The sequence below is a fragment of the Patiria miniata genome, unplaced genomic scaffold (assembly GCF_015706575.1).
Source record: "Patiria miniata isolate m_02_andy unplaced genomic scaffold, ASM1570657v1 HiC_scaffold_30, whole genome shotgun sequence".
Taxonomy (NCBI): domain Eukaryota; kingdom Metazoa; phylum Echinodermata; class Asteroidea; order Valvatida; family Asterinidae; genus Patiria; species Patiria miniata.
In genome coordinates, this window is record NW_024037070.1 from 5,744,243 (window position 1) to 5,768,015 (window position 23,773).

Genomic DNA, 23,773 nt, shown 5'->3' on the forward strand with positions numbered 1-23,773 from the left:
ATCTTCAAACAACCAATATTTTGAAGATTTAGGCAAAAATCATCAATTTTTAAGAAAAAAAAATATTTTTGACTGATCTCACCCCAAATTTTCGTCGAAATTTCATTTTGAAAAGCACATCTGTCCAGATATCGAATTGGAATGTGTTCTATGGTCCTTTAGGTATCTTTCTAGCAAGTTTGAAGCAATTTAATTTTTTTGACAAAATTAAAAAAAAAACAAGGGATAAGCCTTACTTTTTTATCAAAATTTGGCCAAAAATTGATTTTTCTCCAAACAATGCAGACATTCTTTTAAAGGCAAGAGGAGCATCAATCAATCTTCAAACAAGTCTATGACTTGAATAATAAGTCATCATTATGACTTATTTTTTATTTTTTAGGTTGTATTAATAGCCCTTTAACGCTTCCGTAGCTCCCCCCCCCCCCATAATAAAACCTGATTTTTTCCCCATGTTTGATTCAGAGGATCAAAATGAGTGCATTCGCGCACCCTCGCTCGCACAGAAGAGGAGGAAATTGTGGTCCGCGCGCACTACTAAAAAAAAATCTTTTGACCAATCAGAAGCTCTTTTTACGGAAGCATTGAAGGGACATAAATATGACTTATTATTAAGTCATAATAATGAGTTATATCTCATAATTATGACTTATTATTAAGTCATAATTATGACCTATTATTACGTTATAATTATGACTTATTATTCAGTCATAATTATGACTTATATCTTATAATTACGACTTAGTATTAAGTCGTAATTACGACTTAGGGTATCTCATAATTATGACTTAATACTAAGTCATTATTATAACATATAATTATGACTTAGTTCTTTTTTTTAAAATTTGTATTATGTCCCCTTAACGCTTCCGTATCTTTTAAACATGGCAGTTTACCGCGGAAAATTTTGTTTACTACTCCCACACCTGCTTCTACTTTCAACCAATCACAGAAAAAGTGACACATTTCATTGACCTATCAGCGACGTGCTTCTAAATAAGTGGGCACGTACGTTCGACCACTTTCGTTTTACGCCATCTTTATTTTTGCCGAGCAGTTTCCACCACCATGTGAGTATGTTTAACGTGCAACAAAAACAGGTAAGATTTTGTATGAATTGCAATTGATAAAGAAGGCGTTTCTAGCTTCTAACTCAACTTCGGTTGGTGGCACCTGCACACAATTCAACGGTAATTTGCTAAAAAAAATTAAACCATCACCTTGTCCTAATTTCACTGACAGTGATACACAAACGAGCCCCCCAAAAACCCAAAACACCAAATTGTTGCGAAGCCAACCACTTTTTGTGTGACCCCAACCTAGATTACAAGATGAACTGGGTTGCTTCCTGTTGCGTGCATTGGTTCCCATGTTCACCGACATTTTTTTTTAAACACCCACAGCCCACTGGGAGTTTTTTTTCAAAACAACCAGTTAAAAATACATGTATTACTCTCTTGAGAACCACTGGGAATGTTTTCGTTACGTATGAAGCCTACAGTTCAACTCATTTTTATTTGGAGTCTGTTGCATCTATAACTTGACATGAAACATTTCTTTAGAAAAAAAATACTAAAAGGTTTGCAATGATTATTGAAATTTTAGCACAATTACTATTTTCTTCATAATGACAGACAAGGCATTCTAATCAAATTGCAAAGACATTCTGTGACATTGGTATCTTCATGGGAAACAGGTAAGTTTTATTAGCGTTTTTTTTGGTACAAGAACATTTTGGCTGAAATTGTAATCTATACATCATGCGCATAGAGAGCTTGCACACAGCGCCCTCATGGTGGACAGGCCTTTGTTTCTCTGCGATACGCATGAGTAGACATTTTGTGGTTTCATCTTCTTCTTTTTTGGAAGGGACAGGCAATTCAAATCCTGGAAGTTGTCTGAAGGACTTTAAATATTTATGGTGTAAACTGCAACTTTCGTGAGCATCATCTGTGCACACAAATAAAATCTGTTTTGAATTTTTCAATGTAGCCTGGTTTTCATTTTGAAAATTGCCCACAAATGGCATTCAATTTTCTTTTTTCATCATCTAAAAGTGACTAAGTAATTTGTAAAGTTGGTTACGGGTACCTGATCCCATAGTCTGGTTCCTGGCATCAGCAGTCAGGTACCCGGTTCCGATGCACACCCCTGCTGAATGGACGAGTCTATACCAATACCATCTTGGAGGTGGTTGGTGCTAGACTGGTCCCCGGCCTCCCTTAAAATATGGGGACCGACCAGTAAATTGGATCACCTTTGCGCGTGCGCAACATCATTGTTTGTTTTAAAAACGGTGTTGGCAGCTTTGTGCGTGGATGACATTTGAACACATGGCTATAAAAAAAACATTCACACTGTAGGCCTACCATCGCCTGTGTCTCGATTATCCACATAGGCAACTTTTAAGTACATGTACATGTATTTCAACTGCATAGACACGATGGGTTTCAAATACTATCTTATTGATAGTTGTCCGAGATAATTTCAATTTCAGCAACATTTGAAACTCATCACCACACAAATTGCACATTAAACCTTGTAGCCATTTGCAATATGCTGCTGTTCTGCGCTCAAATTATCACTGTGATTTTGTATTCAGGTGGCAGGAATCAGACCTTGGCCAGTCCTGCATATAATTTTCATACGTAAGGAGGAAAACCCCCCGACATATTCGAGATTCATTGCTAGCTACCAGTCCCTACATTCAAAGGAGAATGGAGGGACAGGGAACCAGTCTATGTCCGTTCAACAAGGTGTTTGATATAAGAGTTCTGAAAGGGGGTGGTTACGCTCTTCAAGTCAACACATAGAGATGAACCCATAGGCCCGAAACAATGAAACCAAGATTTGCAATGTGATCTGACATTTCTTTTTTTTCTGGAGTAATTATAATTTATCAGCCCCCCCCCATGGGCGTCGCCAGGATTTTTTCTAGAGGGGGGCAAAAAAAAAAATTTGCCCAAAAATGCTTGTATTTCTCAACACATTCTCGATTTATCAGTTCTAGAGGGGGGCAGGGACATTTCCCCCCCCCAACTCATTAAATTTACACCACTTTGTCTTCGCGCCTCTTTTTCTTTTCTTTTTTTTTCTTTTCTTTTCGTCCTTTTTTTTTTTTTTTTTTTTGTGTTGCTTTTCCAGGGGGGGGGCAAGTGCCCCCCCTTGCCCCCCCCTGCGACGCCCATGCCCCCCCCCCCTTTAACTTGCCTTGCAACATGCCTTGGCTGCAGGTAGAGGACTTGACATTAGGTGACATTGAATAACAGCGATAGGCTACATGTAAGTGTTGATGTTTTTAAGTCAATCGCCACAAATTTAAATGTCTTCAAATTATTTCCAAACTGTGACAGAAAACAAATGAAAGACGACACGTGGACAAAGATTTTTTTTCGTTTTAGTACCTCATTACGTTTAATCACATGACCAGAAATACAAAACTTATTAAGCAATGTACTAAATCAAAACTAACCAAAACTGAATAAACAATATAAACAAATGAGGAAAAAAAGGAATTTATCTGGCATGTGATAAATATACGTGTACCATAATGAAAAATAATCAGATATATACTATTAAATGACTGCATGAACATAAGAAAAGTACAAAAATGCAAGAAAATAATAATATAAGCGAACGAAGTTTGGGTGCAGAGCATAGCAGCAGGGAGCTACGTTAACAAACATCCCATATAGAATATAAAAAATTTGTTTTGTCCAAACAAAAATAGAAGACACGCTTAGTTTTGAACATCAAGTTGTTTTTTTTTTAAAGTTTTTTTTTCTCAATTTTTTTTCTTTGACAGTTTGGCACAAGTGCACACAAGGAGTAGACTTGCATTAGTCCACTGAACAGTAGCAAACAGTACTGTGGTTTTATACAAATACTACCGAAGACTACAGTAATCTAGGTTTCATTATTTTGTGCATAAATACACCAAGGTTTTTATACCGACTGTTTATACATTTCTGTTTACACCAAATCAAATTTGACAAGTCCAAGCCTCAGTTTACAACAAAACAGCTACTTGTGATAGTAATACAAATGTGACGTTATCATACAGGCAACCTATTTCAAGGTTTACACACCAATTGTTCAAGTTTGAGGCTTTTCATTGTGAAATTAATTCATGTCCAAATGTTTGAATTGATCTGTACCAACACATTCTTACATGGCAGACAGAACATATCATAAATTCTTCCTTTGAGAGTCGACATCATGGCTTGGCTTGGGTTTGTTTGTTTTTTTCTTCCTCCAAACGCAAAACAACTTCAGATTAATTTTCATCTCGAAAGAAAAAAAATTGCAGTAACCGAATGCGAGTCATTCTAATTTTCTCCAGTTTGTTTTTCTTTCTCTCGTTTTACTTGTGTGTGTAATATAACAAACCGTCTCGGCAGATTTCATTAATTTTTACTACCGTTGAAATTAATCATCAAATGTATAAATACATGCCTTCAATTCCGTGTGATGTGCCGTGCTGCTAATTGGCCAGTTTATTTCTTTTTAAAAGATTTATTTGGCATTTGTGCACGTCATATTTACAGTGTGGTGCAGTTGATTAAAGTTTTCAGATTTATCTGCTTGAATTTAATCCACTGATCATAAATCACTGAGAATTACTACATAGATATTTCATTCTTAGCTTCAATATAATTACTATCCTTCGCCGTTTTTCTCGGCCTTTCCAAGGAGGTTTTCTTAATACTACACAATGGTGCAAGACTTCCGTAGGTCATCCAATTACAAAATTGCAGACAACCCCAGCCAATTATGAGGAAGAACGGTTGCTTAACAAACCATTCCATTTCTGGTGCTTTTTTGGGGGTCAACATTCAGGAAATTACAACCACAAACACTGTGTGTGATTAACATACCGACCATATCCATCTCTAACATAATGGCCATTCTAATCATTTCAAGAACACTTGCACTAGTAGCCATCTTTACAATCACGCAACGAGATCACAATAAACCCAGATATTTAGCATTCAGAGTTTCCCCCTAAACATCCTAGAGACACAGAAGTGCATAACACAAGGGTAGCAGTAATGTTCAAAAGAAAAGAATTCCCCAACCCCTTTTTGAATTAAATTGTTGCAATTAAACTTCAGAGTTTCCTACGACGGATCGCTGCATAAAATAGAGTTGCACCATACAATCTTGGTCATCTGAATTAAGGAAAAAACTCAATGTACATTGTTCAAGAGCAATAATACGCAAAGCTTAGATTCAGCAGATAAATTGGTCGTTGTGTGCTTGAAGCTTGACAGTTATAAAAACATGGCATGCATACAAACAGGCCTCTACAGGTGCTTCTTTAACTAAAAAAGGGTTAAGAAAACACCAAATGCACTACATATTAACCATCATTTTAACATTATGTACACCTGGTTACACATTCAGCTTTTTTTTTTTAAAATTTTTCATTTTGTTTCAAAAGCTCTGGAAAAAAGCTATTTCCATATTTCTTTTTTACTCCTTTGGCCAATGACTGATGCCATGTACAATGAACATATTACAACACTAGACAAAGACATCTTTGCTTTTAAGCAACAATCTAATGGGACCAAACAGCTTCTTTTTTTTTTTGGTTTATTTTAAATTTTCATTTATTTTTTTTCCTTCCTTAAATCAAAGCTTGCAGGGAAAACACTGACTTATTTTGTAAATATATCAACACAGCAGCAATACAAAAAAATAAACACTACATAGAAAAATCTGTGCTGGTTTGTGCTCTGGCAACACCTAATGTGTGAGCCCTACACTTATTCATTCTGTGATAAGAGTTCGTGCACCGTATCTATAGATATTTTGGCAGGCTATAAAAAATTCATTGATGCATTGGTCTGTGTATATCTAATTAGCTTAACTCTATGTCCAATAGTATGCTTTTACATCTTTAAATTACATCTGTAGTACTTCAAACGTTATTAGTCATTTCTACCTTATTAATAAAATTCTTTCAAAAAAATTATCAACGCATCATACAAGCTGTTCATTTTTGTTTTTGTGATTATAGAAATGCAGCAAGCAAAAAAAATATAACCAATAAAACTAAGTGTTTTGGTCGTAAATGAACTGTACGTCAGCCACTTTTTCATTGATCTCACTCACAGTTTTCTTTTTTTGACTCTTCTGAAATACATCACTAATAAATCTTTTTGAGAAAATCAGGATACGTCTGACCATCTCCAATTTTAAAATGGACACCAAATCAAATGAAAGGGACTGCTTTGCAGTCATTAACTGTACAGAATTACAACAATTACAGTGAATATTGATAACTTATTAGCAACCTCAGTTTGGTGTCTCATCACAGTATATCTCTTAACCGGACTAGTCTACATACTTCAGCACAAAAGTCCAATTCTATTTGCCCTGCACCTCTTGAAAAGATATGCACCATTTCATTTAGGCTATTGACATTTCTATTTCATCATACCAGGAGGGTAGAGTTTCACATGCCCATGCAGACTTTTTCACCTTTTTTTTTTTCATTTGGTCAGATTTTTTTTTTTTTAATATTCAAGTGCAACTACAGGAAATTAAACTCCGGCTATCTCCCATGGTTTCTCAAGTTACAATCTGACAGTCGGTCAGAATGTACTTGGACATCGACATTATGTGCCCCACTTTTTACCCCCCTTCTCAATAATTAAAACTTGATACACAGCGGGATCATCCACACAGTTCTGTATCTTACACTGCCCGGTGTTTACAGAAACCACACAAGAGAATGCCTCCCACAGATCAGAAATCAGTATCGTGTGACACCCAGGACAAATTCCAGTTAAATGCCCCATTCAGGTCCCACTTGTTTATCCAACGTGGAGAATCAAACGCCGATTATGGTGATGAACTCTTCCATTTCTATGGCATGCATTATTTCATTTAGTACCATTCTTTCCACTCAATGCAGCCACACCAGTGAACGCACTATTCACTTATTCACTCCCATACAACGGACAAGGAAACAAGAGAAAGCCGTGACCACAAGAGACAGCGACTGCAATTTGCAAAATTTCTCCCTCTGTTAAAAAAAATAATAGCGACGACAAAAAAGCACAGCTGACAAAAAATATATCTCTGCGATCAATGCAGTCCTGATGATCAGTTAAATCTAGACTAAGGTGTTTTATTAAATTAGAGGCATCTATGTGCCATGGTCCACTGAAAGCTGGGAGAGTTATCACACAGGAGGGGATACTACTAAACTCTACTACAAATCGTTATTAATTGTACATATAGGTATCTTATATATATACACACAAAATCTAACCATCTACACGGAGTTGGTGAATAGTTCTTTTAATCGGTGTCAGTGAGTAATATATGAATTCTACACATCAGCAACATGTACTCTACTGCCATACATGTTTCTATCATCCTTTTTTATACAAATTATACAATTCTTTTGATATTCAAATCATCCCATCTGTGTCACCAGAAGCAGATCTGAAGCTTTAATTTCCAAAGAAATTCTCACCTATTACACGTCATTTCAATCATTTCTTCCTTTTCTTTCCAAGCTATAACCTTTGTTTTCTATGTTGTTTGGATTCTCATCAATTACATAAAAATCCCACAAAAGAAAAATAATCAGTTTCGTTGGTTTTGTTTTCTTCCGACTAAGCACTGTTTCACAATGAAAAATGAATGCAAGACGCAGTGCAAAGTATTGACAGGTCATGAAAACCTTTCTGTCCAATCCCTGCAGTAAAAATATTCAAAGATAATCAACAGTAAACCTGTACACGTGAATAATCCGGTTTATTACAAAAATCAAAATGAAATACAGGCACCATCATAGAACTAGAACCAGTTACAATCAACACCATTTATAATTTACCATTTCATGGCTTTTTATGTACATGTACAACTTTCAGAGAGTCAAACTTAGGTGCTATTACAAATTTATTAAACTTTTTCTGATCAGGACAGTGGGCAATGACAAACAGTGCATATATCAGTATTTATCAATCTGAAAGTATTCTTAATTCCTATGAAAAAAAAAAACCACTAGGAAAGGTGGGGGCAGCTAGGTAAAAAAAAAATTCATATTGGTCCATAGAAGAGTTTGTGTTTGGCAGTTCAACTTCATTTATGCCTTTTAACAATTGCAAAGTTTATGTTTGAACGTCATCAAACAGGACAAACTTCGGCTCAAATTAAATTTTATGCATAAAATGAATCCACATTAGTCTCAATTAAATATTTCAAACAAACATGGATCTCTTCTAAATAACATATATAGCTGTCACACATTCAGGTTTTTTACTGAGTAATATGAGCTGATAGGCACACAGTTCAGCAAAGTCTACCTTTCACTCTTATATCACTTTACAAGATAAATCTTTATACAGAATCAACAATTTTCAGTGCTTACTTTGATGGTGATGCCGGTGATGCTTGGTGCTATGACTCTTTCTGCTGCTACTACTGCTGCTGGAGCGTCTCAGAGCAGCGTTCCTCTCATGTCCCCCCGACTGCAGATGCTTGTTGACATCCTCCTCGGTTATCAGCACCTCCCTGGGACAGGCTTGGCACAGGAACCTATTGGATGGAAGCTTCTCCACAGTCTCATCTGTGTTGACAACCTGACCTAGGTAGCAAGCAGTGACCTGGTGAGATGTGACCGAGTCCTGGTCCGTGAAGACCTTCTCGCACTTTTTGCAGAGGTAGCGATTTGTTGAGGACTTTGGCCGGAGGATCAGCTTGTCCTTGTCCCCAGGGAAGGAAGTAGATTCTTGCTGCTCCTTGCTGGTGCTGGACTTTGGTCTTGGTGTTTCTGTGCTCTTGGATGGGACCTGAGCTGCTGCAGCAAGTGGGTTGGCAACATACATATGTGCTGCCATCTGTGGGAGCATCCCTGCAGCTTGCATGGACTGTTCATAAGCAGCAAGCATGGCAGCTTCTTGGCCTCCAGCGTAGAAAGGGTACATCATTTGCATCTGGGAGTAGTAAGGGGGCACACCACCATAGAGGTACGACATTAGAGCTTGATCCGTCCTGGATGTTGGGATGTTCAGTTGTTGAGCTAGCATTGCTGCCGCTGCCTGTTGCTGGGCTAATATGGCTTGCTGAGCTGCCTGTTCTTCGTCTTTGGGTTCTTGTTTGACGCTGGAATCCTTCCTCCCTTCCTGCTTACTGGATCCTGCTGAGGAACCTGGTAGCATACCAGCAGCAGCTGCGACAGCGGCCATTTGTTGAGAGGCCATCTGTGGTGAAATCATCTGTGCTGCATGCATTGCCTGAATGGTCTGGATCTGAGCAGCAGTAACTGGATTAATAGCTGCTGGCATCATTGCATGGGCGGCGGCAGCAGCAGCTGCTGGTAAAAATTGCTGGCCAGATGGTACAGCTTGCTGTTGCTGTTGCTGCTGTTGCTGCGGTTGCTGACCATGCACCTTCTGCTGAAGGGACAAGAACCGAGCACTGTCCTCAGAATCCTTCTCAATCTCCTGACCAACATGCTTTTTGACACTACGGATGTGCACTTCTGTGAATACATGGTCCCTCACGGACATGGCCATGGAATATTTGACCCCACACAACTTGCACATATCAGGCAGTCCATCACTGGCAGGACCAATCATGCCAAACTGTTTGGTAACAACTGTCTTACATTTCTTGTCTTTGGCCCTTGCATTCTGGAACCAGACCTGCACCACTCGCTTGGGCAGTCCCACCTCCTGTCCTAGCAATTCACACTCGTGCATGGTTGGAGTTCGATAGTCAGCGAAGCAGTGTTTAAGAACCTTCAGCTGTAGTTGGTTCATCTGTGTGCGATATCTCTTGTTTGCTTCCCGCATCCTCATTCTCTCTGCCTCATCTAGATTACTAAACGAATCCTCACTTCTATCCATGGAACCTGCCTCAGATAGGGTGTTCTCATAGAAGTCTTCACCGACCATACTGCTGGTAGGGGACAGCATGTCAGACTCTTTGTTGATGGAGTCTTCATCCATTTGTAGTTGAGATGACTCGCTGCCACTCCTGGAAGGTGTTCCCTCCCACTGTTTAGGCAGCTCTTTTCTGTTTCCCTCAGAGTCATGCCCACTATCATTCCTGACTCTTTGCTTGATTTCTGACTCATCAGAATTCCCTGACTCATTGGCATTTTCAGCTCCATCTTGGCTACTACAGTCATCCGAAATGACAATCAATTCTTCTCCTTTTCGACGGATTTTCAGGGAGGAAGACAGATTAACAGCATGTTCACCATCCTGGGAGAGGCTCGGACTTATGGAATAGGGATTGCTGCCAGAGGAGTTTTCAAACGTAGGGCTCAGCATTCCAGTATCCTCGCACTCAGGCATCTGAGCCAAAATGGCTTCCATTTGACTGCTGGTGATTTGTTGCTCAAAATGACGGGTTCTAATGTGAGCCTCCAGTGCCGACTTGGTCTTGAAAAGAGCCCTGCAAAATGGACACTTGCACATCTGATTAAGCCCAGAAAGCCGGAACTGCCCTTTGCGCTCTCTTGCACGAGTGTTTTGAAACCACACTTGAACCACTCGTTTCTTGAGCCCAACCTCCTTTGAGATCATGTCCAGCATTCTGCGAGTAGGATTACTGTCCTCTCGGTACTTAGCATACAATACATCAAGCTGAGCTGGTGATATAGTAGTCCGGAGGCGCTTATCTTTAGGCTGGTCTCCATTGTCACCTGGACTTTCAGAGGTGGAAGGTCCCATCACATCATCACTTGTTTCAGAAAACTTTCTTTTTGTGGGAGACTCGTTTGCCTTCTTGTTGCTCAGGTAATTTAAGTATTGCTCGGGAGTAACACCATTCATGGCTTCAGGATACGAAAGATACATCATGTTGTATGGTAACTGCTGTGGGAGGTAGCTACCAAACAGACCCATATTCATCATGTGCACCTGCTGATGGTCCCGCCATTGATCAAAGTGAGGGAAGACAAGGCTGCATTTCTCACACTGGTAGTGCACTACTGGAGCTTGACTCTCCTGCACAGCGCTTGAAGGTTTAGATTCAGCCTTTGGCTCAGCCTCCATTTTGGGTGCCTTCTCTTCAGACTTGGTGAACACGGTCTCAGAAGTGACACTACTTGTGCTGCTAGCTGTGCTCTTTGCCATGGGTGAGGTACAGGATGGACCACCACTCGGACTGACCTGAGAAGAGCGGTTGCTGCCCTCATCATCTTTGTAGCAATGCAACTTCTGATGCCGAATCAGCTCATAGAATCTCTGGAATACTAGCAAACACTTACTGCATTGGTAGTTCATACCTGGGGTTCTCTTGTAGCGATTGCTTCCCTCACCTTCCGAGTCTCCACTGTCCACAAGAGGCTGATTCTCAAAGATCTTCCGTGCCTTCTGTCTCGCATTCTGGAACCAGACCACTATCACTCGAGGACTTAGATTCAGCAATCGTGACATGTTGTCCAAGTCATCATCCTTTGGGTAGGCATTATTCTCAAAGAACTCTTGCAACACTTTGACCTGATAATCTGTGAAGCGTGTTCTGCCTGAGCGTTTTGTCCCTGAACCACTGCAACTTCGTGTTGGGGAGGTAGCAGATGGCATTGAATGCTGAGCTGGGGAAATTGGTGACAGTATAGGGGAGGCCAGCTCGGAGTAGGTTGAGGTAGGCGTAGTCGGTGAGGATGTAGTGGTCAGCGGGCCACAAAAACCTGTTTGTGGTTCAGATGTGAAGACACTATTAACTGAACTAACACTTGCCATACTTTCTCTGTCTCTTTGAATGGGGGATTTCTGTTGAGAATTTTCTGACTTAATGTGAGTTTTAAATTCCGCAGGTGGAGTCTTTGGGTCTTTTGGTGTGTCTAAATCAGCTGGAGGTGGTGTAGGTGACTTTGGCCGTGGTTGTTCAGGCTCGGAAAAAACTTTCTCAGGGACCAATTCTTGCTTTACATTAATTTTTTTCATCTCAGGTTTTGGAGAAGAATCACGTTCAGAAGGTGGTGCAGGTGGTGAAGAAAGAGTTGCAGATGATGCTATTGAAGTATCAGTTGGTGTTGCTGTGGGTACACGTACCAGGGAAGGTTGTGTCAGAGGTGCTGATGGCAGTGAAATGACTGGTATTGGAGTTGACACTGAAGTTGTCAAAGATAAAGAGCCATCACTAAAATAGCTGCTGCCTCCTCTGCTCCTCTTCCTGTTGCTGTAACCACCACCGCCTGAAACAGGAGCTGGCGAGGATTGCTTTGCCTCTGTAGCCGATGCTGAAGCTGATGCAGCAGCGGCAGCTGCAGCAGCTGCTGCACAAGCCGCTGCTGCCTGCTCAGCTGCCAGAGCAGCTGCCTGAGCTGCTGCCACCTCTTGCTTTGCTTTCAACTGAGCAGATTTCTCCACATCTTGGAGTGTGGTGGTAGGAGGGTTGTTGAAGTTGTAGGGTGAATCTTTGTTTCTCTGTCGCTCTTTGAACAAAGTGTTTCGGAACCAGTGCTTGATGACCTTATGGGGCAGCCCAGATTTCTGTGACATTTCTGCAATCTGTTCCTCAGTAGGAGAGTTATTAATGTCAAAGTAGGCCCGCAGGATTTTCAATTGGTCATCAGTTATGCGTGTGCGAGCACGTTTTGGTGACTTCTGCATGTAGTTGGGATCCACATACTGGACAGCCTGCATGGCAGGCATAGTGGCCTGGCTAGGAGTTATTCCTTGCATCATGCCACCAAAATTTTGCATCCCAGGCAGCGGCTGCATGGACTGCATCATGGACAATGGGAATGCACTTGACAGTAGCATCTGTGGTGGAGGAGGAGGAGGCATGGACTGAGATGCAGACATCTGACCCTGTTGTGTTTGTTGGAGATACTGCACTGCAGCAAGTTGGGCTGCGATATGCTGTTCCTCAGTCATCTGAGTGTGAGTCGATCCGTCAGTATTAGGTTCCTCTTTGACTTCCCCATTTTGCTCAATTTGCTTCTCACTCTGCTTATCATCTTTGTCTTGCTTATCGTTTTCTGTTTTATCCTCATCTTCGAAATTGTTCTCCAACAACTCATCTTTAAATTTCTTTGAATACATCTCAATTTCTTTGATGGTCAAAACCTTCTTGTGAAGCTCTTCCAGATGAGCTTTGTAGACAAAGATACTGGAAAACTCCTTGGAGCATTCACTGCAGTAAAATTTGTCTTCCTGGGCAATGCTAGCTGGTAGACCCTGAGCAAATTCATTAAACTGTTGCACAAGGTCAAAGCCATAACTTTCAAGAAGCTTTCGTTGCACTTGAGATGTGCGAATCCGTCTTGGATGTTGATTAATGGAAGCCTCAGGAATACCTGGTTTGGGGGTGGCCGGCGGTGTTGCTGGAGTAGTTGCACTTTCTGAGGATGGTGCACTCCTACATTGCGTCTGCTGATGCTGTGCAAGTGCCTCCTGGCTCACAAAGACCGAGGAGCATTTATTACAGCTGTAAACACATGGCTGAGGAAGCATCTGCCCAGGTTGTAGCATCATACCTGGAGGGAATCCTGCCAATGTTGCAAGTGCCAGCTCGGCCTGCAATTGCTGAGCAGCCTCAGACTGAATCTGGGTCACACCTTGCTGCTGCAGAAAATGTTGAAGCTGAGCCTGCTGTAGTTGCTGTAACTGGTGGAGTTGTATTTGCTGCATCTGAAGCTGCATCTGCTGGGCTGCTTGAGCTTGTTGGAGCTGTTGTGCATGAATTTCTTGTACCTGCTGGGGAGTTGAGTATCCTGGAGCCTTCGGGGAAGTCAGTTCACCATTTTCCACAGAGCTGTTCTGTTCAAGAGTAGCCTCTTCCCGCTCCGTACTAGTGCCTTGGAGCTCTTGTTTGGCTGCCCTGCTCTGATGCAGTACAGAACGCATGTGTGTTTCTAATGTGGTTGCTTGACTGTAGGCAACTTTACACAAGTTACAGCGATAAGGTTTCCCATCACCAGTTTCAACTGAAGCCTCGGTTTCGGTGGGTTCATTCAAACTCTGCTTTAATTTATGAAGGTGAGAGACAGAGTTGTAATGCACCAACAAGATGTTCTTCTGAGTAAAGGATTCTTTGCATACATCACACTTATATGGGCGGTTGGGGTCCCAGTATCTCTGGAGTTGGAAGGCAGTCAAGCTGCGGTCACCTTTACGATGCATCATTGTTTTATTGTGGCTGCTCAGCTCACTCTGACGCATGAAGCCCAACCGACATCTATGGCATTTGTACTTTCGGACAGGATCAGTGTAAGAACCATCGTCAATGTACTTGCCCCCATCTTGACTCCCATCCTCGGAGAGACTATCAACTTCCTGGCTATTGGGAGTCTCTACCTGTCGACCAGCATCATCTTTACCGGCATCAGAACTATCAATGGTTCCATCTACAGATTCAGCCTCCATCTGACTCTCATCTTGTGATGGATCTAAGCGATCAACCTGCTCATTTTCATTAGGAACTTCATCGAAGCTAGGGGAATCCTCAACAGGTTTGGATGGTGGCACCATGTCTCCATTTGATACTGAGTTATAGTACTGAAGCAACTCGGCATTGCTCAGGTCCTGATGGGATGTCTCAATGTGATTTTGTAGGGCAGGGACTGAGCGGAACATGCGCTGGCACACAGGACACTTAGTAGCAGCACGCAACAGGTGATACTGCATGTGATTGTTCAGCTTTTCTTCGGTTTTGAAAGCAAGGCTACATTGAGTGCAGCGGAACTTGTACATGTGGCGTTCAGAACTGGCAGACTGCTGACGTTTGGCATGGATCTCCTTGAAGTGCATCTGAAGTGCAGAGGCAGTTTTGAAATACTGGTTACAACCTTTCTTCCAGCAGAGAAAACCTGGTCCGCCTGGGGTGTCCTGCTCAGTGAGGGGACAGCTTTGGTCCTGATGGGCATAGAGTTGATCGATGTTGGCAAATACAAGATGACACTTCTGGCAACGGTATAAATCTGTACTCTCGGTGTCGCTTGAGGGTCCTGGAGATTCTCGTGCTGGTTTTTCCTGCAATTCCATCTTCATTGGTTCTATGGAGGGTGGTGCTGGTGACTCAGCAGGGGGAGGTTTCAGGCCAGCCTGTGCCAATGCTTCCATGGCAGGATTGGTACCCTGGATGAATGGCGGTGTGGTAGCTGGAGGGGTGGCAGTGGTCGGCATCACCCATTCACTGGTCAACATCAATCGTTGCATGCACTCCCGGGAGACACTGTGAGCGTCCATCAGGTGGACCTCCAGATTAATCTTGTTGGTGCAGACTTCCTGACACAGGGGGCAACGCAAAATTGGCTGAGGTTTGATACTGTGCTGGGACACCACATGGGCTGATATACGCTGCTGATCAATGCTGCTGTATTTACAATACGGGCAGGAATATATCTGAGTAGTGTTTGGGTTACTGCGTGATTCTGTTCTGGGTCTCCCTGATGAAGAACTCTCCTGAGGTAATTTGGGACGTTTGGCTTCGGGCTCTCCAGTTTCTTTATCTTGGTCCCTTGGTGTAGAGGCAGTAGAAGTTGGTGATGGTCTGTCTTTCCTTGAAAGATCCAAAGCACCATCAGCTGTCAACCCTTCCTTTGGTGAAGCTTTGGTCAACTTTTCCTCATTCTTAATGTGCTGCAAAGATTGGACATGTTGTATCAAGTTGAGTTTGGCTTTGGTGGAGTAGTTGCACAGGGGGCAGTGGAAGGTACGAGACTCAGGGTTGATGGTGATGTTGATTTTCTGCAGGTGCCGGAAGAGCTTCATGCTTGTTTCATGGCGGTAGTTACTACTGTGGGTGTGGGTGTGAAGCTTGTCCGTGCTATAAGTGTAGTAATCACAGGCATTGCAACGAAGCTGAATTGGGTTGCCAACATTCATGTACTTCAGCCGCCACTCATTTTGCTTGCCTCCTTCTCTAATGTGGTTGAATAGCTGCAGTTTCTGCTGGTGTTTATCGGTCTTCATATGGAGCTGGAAATTGGCTTTCACCTGGGTAGTGTAGTTGCAGAGAGCACACTGCTGCACGTCCCCAATTATGATGCGCCAAAGCTCCTCATTTGGCTCGCTACGATCCCGTGAGATGTGTTGTTGCAGCGTGCCCAGACAATCAGTGCTGAACTTGTTGCAGACGGAGCATTGGTACAACCTCAGGGGTTCGTTGTTCTGGAGGTCATCTGGTGAGACACTAGCTTGTTCTTCCTGCGTCCGTGGCTGGTCAGGGGTGGGAGCCACACCAAGAGCCATGCTGCCCATCATAGCGGCATAAGCCGCTGGGTCATAATTATAGTTCATCATGCTCTGCATGTCCATACCCTCCGCTCCTTGGGCCATGATTGGGAGCATATTCTGGGCCATGTACATGTACATAGACTCCTCGGGTTGGAAGCCAGTCAGGTTTGTCTGCATTTCTCTCTGCATTTGACTGACGTTCTGCTGGATGGCCATCATGTTGTGGATGTGCTTCTCGCTTGTCATATGGATGCGAAGATTGCGTGCCACGTTGGTCTCGTAATCACACACATCGCATCGCCATGTATGCTTAGGCTTAGCTTTGGTTGAAGATGTGGATGATAGTGTTGGAGGCATCTCACCTCCTACTTTGCTGGTATGCATAAATAACTGGTCACTTCCATTTTGCAGCTCTTGAACATTGTTTAGATGCTTATCCGACTGCATGTGAATACTTAAGTTACCCTTGGTTGTAGTGGAATAATTGCAGATATCACAGCGGTATGGCTTGTACCCGCACGTATATGTTTCACCACGAGACAGCCGTGGATGGGTCTGATTGGTCTCGCAATAGGGACATTTGGACTCGCTCTCTGGATGCTTTTCTTTCATATGTGCTTCTAGTGTCTGCTGGTATTTGTAGTGCCAGTTGCATTTGGGGCATTTCAGTGTCTTGCAGGAGTTTCGAGAGTGCATCATAGTCATGTGCCCACCTAGAGAGCGGGATGAGCCCAGGACCATGTCACACTTTGGACACTCCACACTACTGGAGATTTTCCCATTGGAAGCACAGCAATCAGAGGGGGTGCAGGTGTCTCGACTGCTTGGTCGTGGGGAGGAGCTCTCTTCAGCTAAGCTCCCAGGGTAAGGAGATTCAGCCTCTTGTTGACGGGGTGTCTGACAGTTCGAACTGGTGCTTGGACTTGGGCTTTGTCTTACATCTGCCTTCCTTGGCTCCAGGTATTTTGTTGAAAAACTAGGACTTGAAGTTTCCAGTGCAGTTTCAGCCAACGGTTTGCAACAGTCTTTTTTCGGTGCCAATGACCCTTCGGCAGTTTCTGCGGAATGACTATTCTCTGGAGAAGAACAGTCCTTGTTGAGTATTTCAGATTGTTCAGCACTTGGCATATCTACACATTTCTTAGTATTGTTTTCATTGTCGAGGGAAACACTATTGTCCTTATTTGGTCCTGAAGAATCAGTCTCACTTTTGGCGATTGCAAGGAGACCAGGTGGTGCTTGTTTTTCCGGTACATTCAGTCCTTCACTACCAGAGCCAGAGACAGTGTCCACGTCTGCAGCCACAACACTATCCTGATGTGATGTGCGAGATGAGGTAGCTGTGACAGTGGTAGTGAGGGGAGAGCTAGTACTGATGGTGACGTTTACGGGATACACATAGCTAACTGACGACGTGGCTGATGGAAACACAGTTTGCAAATATTCACTGGAAGGTGGTGTGTGTTTGAAATTTGGTAGATGGCTGGGCTGTGATTTGATGGCAGTGGCTTCAAGGAAGGACAACAGGGGGCTCTTTTCCTTTCCAAGACCCTGTACAATAGCTGACTGGCCTTTGCGGGCCATGATTTTTCTCTCCTCTTCATTGAGAGTCAATTTGTGGTCATTGCTTGCATGGGCAACAAAGGACTTGGCAAATCCAAAGGACAGTTTGCACAGGAAACACATGAGGATGGGCTTACCATGGCCCTCCACAGCATTCTCGCTGACAGAATGATGCTCTTCCTCCTGTGGCTTAGTCTCTGTGCTTTCTTGGTCATTTTCCTTGCCTGTTCTTACATCATACACGCGGAAGCTGTGCACTATAGGAGTGGCAAGCTGGCCCATGCTGAACTGTGCCAGGTTGCCAATGGTCATGTAGGCGGGTACATGTAGGGAGTTAACAATCCCTGGGTAGGCAGACATATTGCCGGTGTCCTTTAATGGCTGCCGGTCAACACTTGGTGGGTTCGTTGATTGGTGTTGGGCACTTTCATTATCCGACAGCTCCGATCCATCCACGAGATAAGCAGACCCGTCGGGCCTATAAACAATCTCACCCTCAAAATTCTCCATGTCACTGAGTTCACTTTCATCTCCGCTCATGGATACGGCCCCATCACTCTCACCAGCTGTGTCGCACTCTTCAACACTCTCATTCTGCTGCTGAGAGGAAAATTTGGAGGCTTTGCATCGGTGTTCCATGTACGTTTGTAAACTGGTGAATTGTCCATGGCATTCTGAACAAGCTACATCCTCCGGTGGTCCATTTTCCTTTCGTGGTCCGTTTTCGTGTTGATGCTGTGATCCGCCGTCTTCAGATTTCGAATCACCGTTGATTTTAATGTCTTCATCATCTTCTGTGTCTTCCAGGTCTGCTCCAGCAGTCTTAAGATCACTACACAGTGCCTTGTCCATCCCAAATGGCTGGATGTTGTCCTTAATCATGTTGTTGGCTACCTTCTCGCTCATCATCTGTCTATCTTGCAGTGGCTGGTCGGGATACTCCCCAATGTCACCCATTGCCTTCTGCTCAACAGCCGTCATGATGCATCAGGGTTGGATGCGTACAGGGATCAGAGATATCCTTACTCCTTGTTTCTCTCCATCATCTGTACAGACAGAAAAGAGAAAAGAGAGAAGAACATTTAGTTGTCATGAAGCTTTATACTTCACCTTGAAAAGTAACATGATGATACTCTTAAGATACGCCACTTCATTATTCGCAACATCAATTTGCCAACTGAAAACCACTTGCACCGAACATGTTAGTCTGATAGAAGAAAGTTTTCAAACAGTCTTGTGTACGAGGTTGATGATTGGAAAGGCATTACATTTGCTTATTAGCCATGAACAAGTAGCAAGGCAACATATGTTTAATCGACCGGGTTTACTGGGGGTAACCCAGTCCGACATGAGCCGGCCAAAACTGGCAGTCAGTTGGGATTTGCGAGCACCTGCACTTGTAAAAAATTGACAAAAAAAATTGACAAAGAGCTTGTTAAAACAATAAATGAACAAATATTTTTTTTGAAGGTAGAACGGCTGATATTAGATAGATTTTAAAGACAAAATGTAAGCTTATATTTCTCACAGGAGCTCCCAAATCATGTGTGTAAAGAGGCAACCAAAACAATTACAATAAAATCAAGGACGTTTTTCATCACGTCCTCGAGACAGCTCACATGTTACGAAAATCTGAATTAAAGAAAATGCTGTTTGGACATTCAGAGGATGATCAAATATTTGACTATTCAGTATATTCGGCACACCCCTAGGTACTTCAAATGCACAGTGGTGGATTACTGGCAATGCTAAACTGCTTTAAGGACAGACATTTAATTTTATAGATACATAAATTACTGAAATCCATGGAGGCCTTGTGACATGCAGAACATATTCAACTGGGTCTGAGGTTGCAAAATTCCATACAGTCCATTCAGTGTCAAACATGTAGGTGTCATTTGACATTTGTTTCCTTCAAAATCACGTACAAAACTGCATCACACCTTTCCCCAATTTGAGAACATGCAATAAGCGCAGAAAAAAAATGCTATGTGCATTTGGAATTCAAATCACATTGAAGTTAATCTACATTGTATTTCCATAAAACGTGTCTCTGCTGTTTGAAGTATCAGCAGAGTGGCGCTGCTTTTTTTCTTTTCCTTTTTTTTCCACAGGAAAAATTCAGTCACTGGATAAAATGTGAGTGCTTTGGGTTGATAAGGATTTGATGAGTAAGCTTCACCACCTATGCAGGATTAAATATGCTAGTTTTGCACACGACAATCCTGCTCTTTTAATTGAATTCATTTTTTTTTCACATTTAATGAAGCACACGTTTGAGTCTAAACATCAGTTTCCTTTCAAGATGATTTTCATCTAAAGTAATTCCCATACTAAAGACACATGCTCCGTTAAACAATTTATCCTTTGCTTGAACAAAAATGAAAGTCTGAAAATCACTTTCTCATCTCACATGTACGTCATCTGTCCTAAACTTTTAACATCATAAAATTCAATTTGGAGATTGCCTTATTAATTTTTGTTTTAAGAGGACTATAAATAAACATGTTTTTATGACTGGGCACTACAGCACAGAATAGTTAATTCCTGAGACAGTCCCGGTAATTGGTTTGAATCGCAATTCATCGTAAGTTTCAGAGCTCTGCACACACGTATTACCCTTTTAAATCACCGCAAAGCATGGCAGGTCAAAAACCGATTCCAGGCCTGTGAATAAACTGGGTCGCATGATGGAAGTCGCTTGGCAATTAGAACAGACTTGCAACTGCATGCCAAAGCAAAAAGCAAAAGAGTAAAAAAAGCTGGGGGGAAAAAAACCCTTAACTGCGTCTCCAAACTTATTAATAATCATCTGACCTGGAATCTTGCTAGGGTTCACTCCATTTGGTACTAATGAGACCAAATTGATTCATTTAACAGATAAATTACAGGTAAGCTTTACGCGGACGGTGCCCTCGATGGAATGAAGATGAGAGTCATTTGGAGAGAAGGAACGATCAGAAAAATGGCTCTGTCACATCATGGGAAAAGACAGAAGAAAATGGGGAAAGAGGAATAAGAGGGGAGCTATGTTAATTCGGCCAAAATTACCAGGCGCACGTTGAATTGCTAGATGATTAACTAGATGACTGATCGAAGTAGGCAAATGTAATCGGTATCTGTCATATTCAGTGACAAACTTCTCAAGAAACAGGATATAATTTATATAACCTTAAGACACAAGAAACACCCCAGATAAGGTCAACCAAAAGTAACTTCTGCAAGGGAATGACTACCAGTGATGGCATGAGTACCAGGGAAACAGGTAAGTACATTGTACATGTACACCTGTGAATGGGCAGGGGAAAAAAGCATGCGGCCTTCATCGGTCTGCAGTGATGCATCTCAAACCAAATGATTGCGATTAAAACAGGCTCCCCCTTAACCTTTTTCTCCCCTTGAAGTCATGGTAGCCAAGGCGACGCACACATGTTGGGAATAGGCAACAGGCAATTATCTCCGACAAAAATCAATGCAAAGTCACTTGTGAGACCTGCTGTACAGGCACACCTGTAGCCCTCTAGTGCTGATCAGGACAGACAGCCCTGAAACCCAGGCAGACCCATGACAAGATAATCCACATAACCTAAACGATGTACACACCTCCTGGAAGGAACAAACTACCTCTTGTCCTTTCTCCAAGTTTGGACATGCATCACCTGACGGCTTCTCTTTAAAATATCGCAGAACTCAAACATTTTGTTATAGAGTCGTTTGGATACATGTAGCTGTTATTTTTAAGACCAAAAATTCAACTGATTCAGATTGTCCAGTTGGAATATAAATCTTCATGTAATTAACAACATACGTGTACGTGTACATGTACATGAGGATCCCTTTTTGAATGGACATGGAAATCCACTTAAAATATTTTGACAGAAATCCTAAGAACAGTACCAGTAAATCCAGTAATGATATGCCACATATGCAGAACTGCATTCACATGTGTTTGTACTTTCTGGTGTCCAATTTCTTTTTAGGTCAACAGAGCTCTGCCTTTTATCGAAAAAACAAAAAATCCCCAAAGAACAGTATAAATCACCCTACAAGTTTCCTTTCCTTTTGATTCTTTCTTAAAGACTAGAGTGATATGTCAGTATCACACAAAGCCATCAACCCTGATTTTTGGACAGGAATTTAAGACATTTCTTCTCTCACATTAATCCTTCATGGGTCCATATCCCCAGGAGTAGCATTACTCAGAAACAGGTGCGGGCTTTTAAATGATGAGTTATTGAATGCAATAAGGAGGGTCATATAGCAGACAGCTAAAGACAACTGGAAAGAAAGTGGGTTTCAGTAAACAAGTTTGTTCCTTGCTCTATGTATGGACATACTGACAAACATTTGACACTGAGTTTTTGATTGTTGTGCGACACCTGCAAATGATGGAACAAGTTCATACAGAAAAATAAAATAGAGGACATAGGACATGCAAGGGTGTGTCAACATCCGACATTAATTCAACATAAATAATATGGACAAGTGCACAAAGAAATTGATGTACAATGTATGTCCTCTAAAAAATACACGCTCAGAAATACAGCTACTGTAAACTGCCTCACAAAAGGCGCTGCACATGTATGTGAAAATGAACGAATATCACAATTTGGACTAATGACAACTCGTCCTGCAGAGGACAAAAGTAGATCCTTCATGGCCTTTGTTTAAACTGATTTGATAAAGTAATGAGTGACAGACTTGGGCTAGCCTGGTCAGACAAGGAGCCGCCTTTGCCTAATACACGTGATTTACGGTCATTTCAATAAAACTTCATTCCAGGTGAAATGAACCCATGGCATACCTCTAGCTCTAGGGCGCCATTAAATCTCTGACAAATTTCCTTGTTCTCCAGATCTGGGCGGGATCCCCACCAATTCTGTAATCATTACTATGTCTGTGAGCAATAACATGTCTGTAAAAAAAAGGCCAACAAAGTCCAAAAGGTTCTTGTTTATATTAAACAGCTCTCTACTTATCTGGATGTTTATAGACGCTATGTTGTTGTGACCTTGGAGTTAAGTATGAGGCTACTTTCAATTAAAGGCACAAAGGCTATTTGGGGTTTGAGAGAATCGCAAACAAAATTCCAACAAAAGGGGAAAATCAGTTATGTATGTTTTGTCAAATTATAGTGTATCGTACGAGTTGAAACAAAGCTGTGGACCATTTTGCTGTGTAATTGCAATTCATAGGCTAATGCATCTATAGGGATTTTGGAACAGCGGTGCCACCCACATTTGGGCCCCTACAAACAAACAAGCTGCAGTAAGTTAAAACACCCACTGAAAAACATCTTGAAAGTAAAGATAAAGATCTATTACTGAGTCAGCAACAAATGAGCCAGGAATTTGAAACAGGGTGTCTGGCTTATGTTGCAGCATTTTGCAGGCAGGCTCGGCTCATCAATTACACCCACAGCTTCTTCACAGACACAACAAGTTCTTAATGTATGTCTGGCTCTCTGACCGAGCTAATAATATGAGAACCACATGTGCAAATGATCAGGGCCAATGGTGCATTCATAGCAGGCCTCACCCAGCAGATTTTAAAGTGGGAGCAGATACTTTGGGATGTGTGCCAGCTAATCATATTACTCGGCCCCATTCCACAACATAGTAAAATTTCATCAAAAAGGTCCTTCAGATGAAACTAATAATCATCACTGTGGGCCTTTTACAAATGGTAAAGAAATAATGATAGAAAGCCTTGCATAAGTATGAACAAGTAATTTTCCAGAATAACTTTTAACCTTACTCAGGAATAAGTGCTAGTACCCCACCTCGATCATGTGAGCAAACATGTCTAATCCTGCTTGCTTTCTATTTCAACCAGTACTCAGCACTACATGTTGTCCCATTAAAATCAGACCCATAAACACCTTTCTTTGTTCTCAATCCTTTCTGCCATTCGATTTTTACTGGAATTGGAAACTGAACATGACAATAAAGTTTCCACAAGTCTGAAGCCACAAATAGGCCCATCGGCCTTGAAAACCAGATTATACAAATACATGTACATTATCTTTATTACACAAATCATACATGCTATTC

At 42.0% G+C, this 23,773-nt stretch overlaps 1 protein-coding gene across 1 annotated transcript in view; it reads right to left on the reverse strand.

Annotated features, from left to right (window-relative positions):
• Positions 1-3,385: 3,385 nt before the first annotated feature.
• LOC119739159 (zinc finger homeobox protein 3-like) overlaps positions 3,386-23,773 on the reverse strand; it is a gene marked incomplete at its 5' end in the record, with an annotated part of 82,755 nt that continues 62,367 nt past the window's right edge. The window contains 1 exon segment of the mRNA XM_038213990.1: positions 3,386-18,766. Within this exon segment, the coding sequence (XP_038069918.1) occupies positions 8,379-18,701 (10,323 nt within the window). The 3' untranslated portion in view covers positions 3,386-8,378.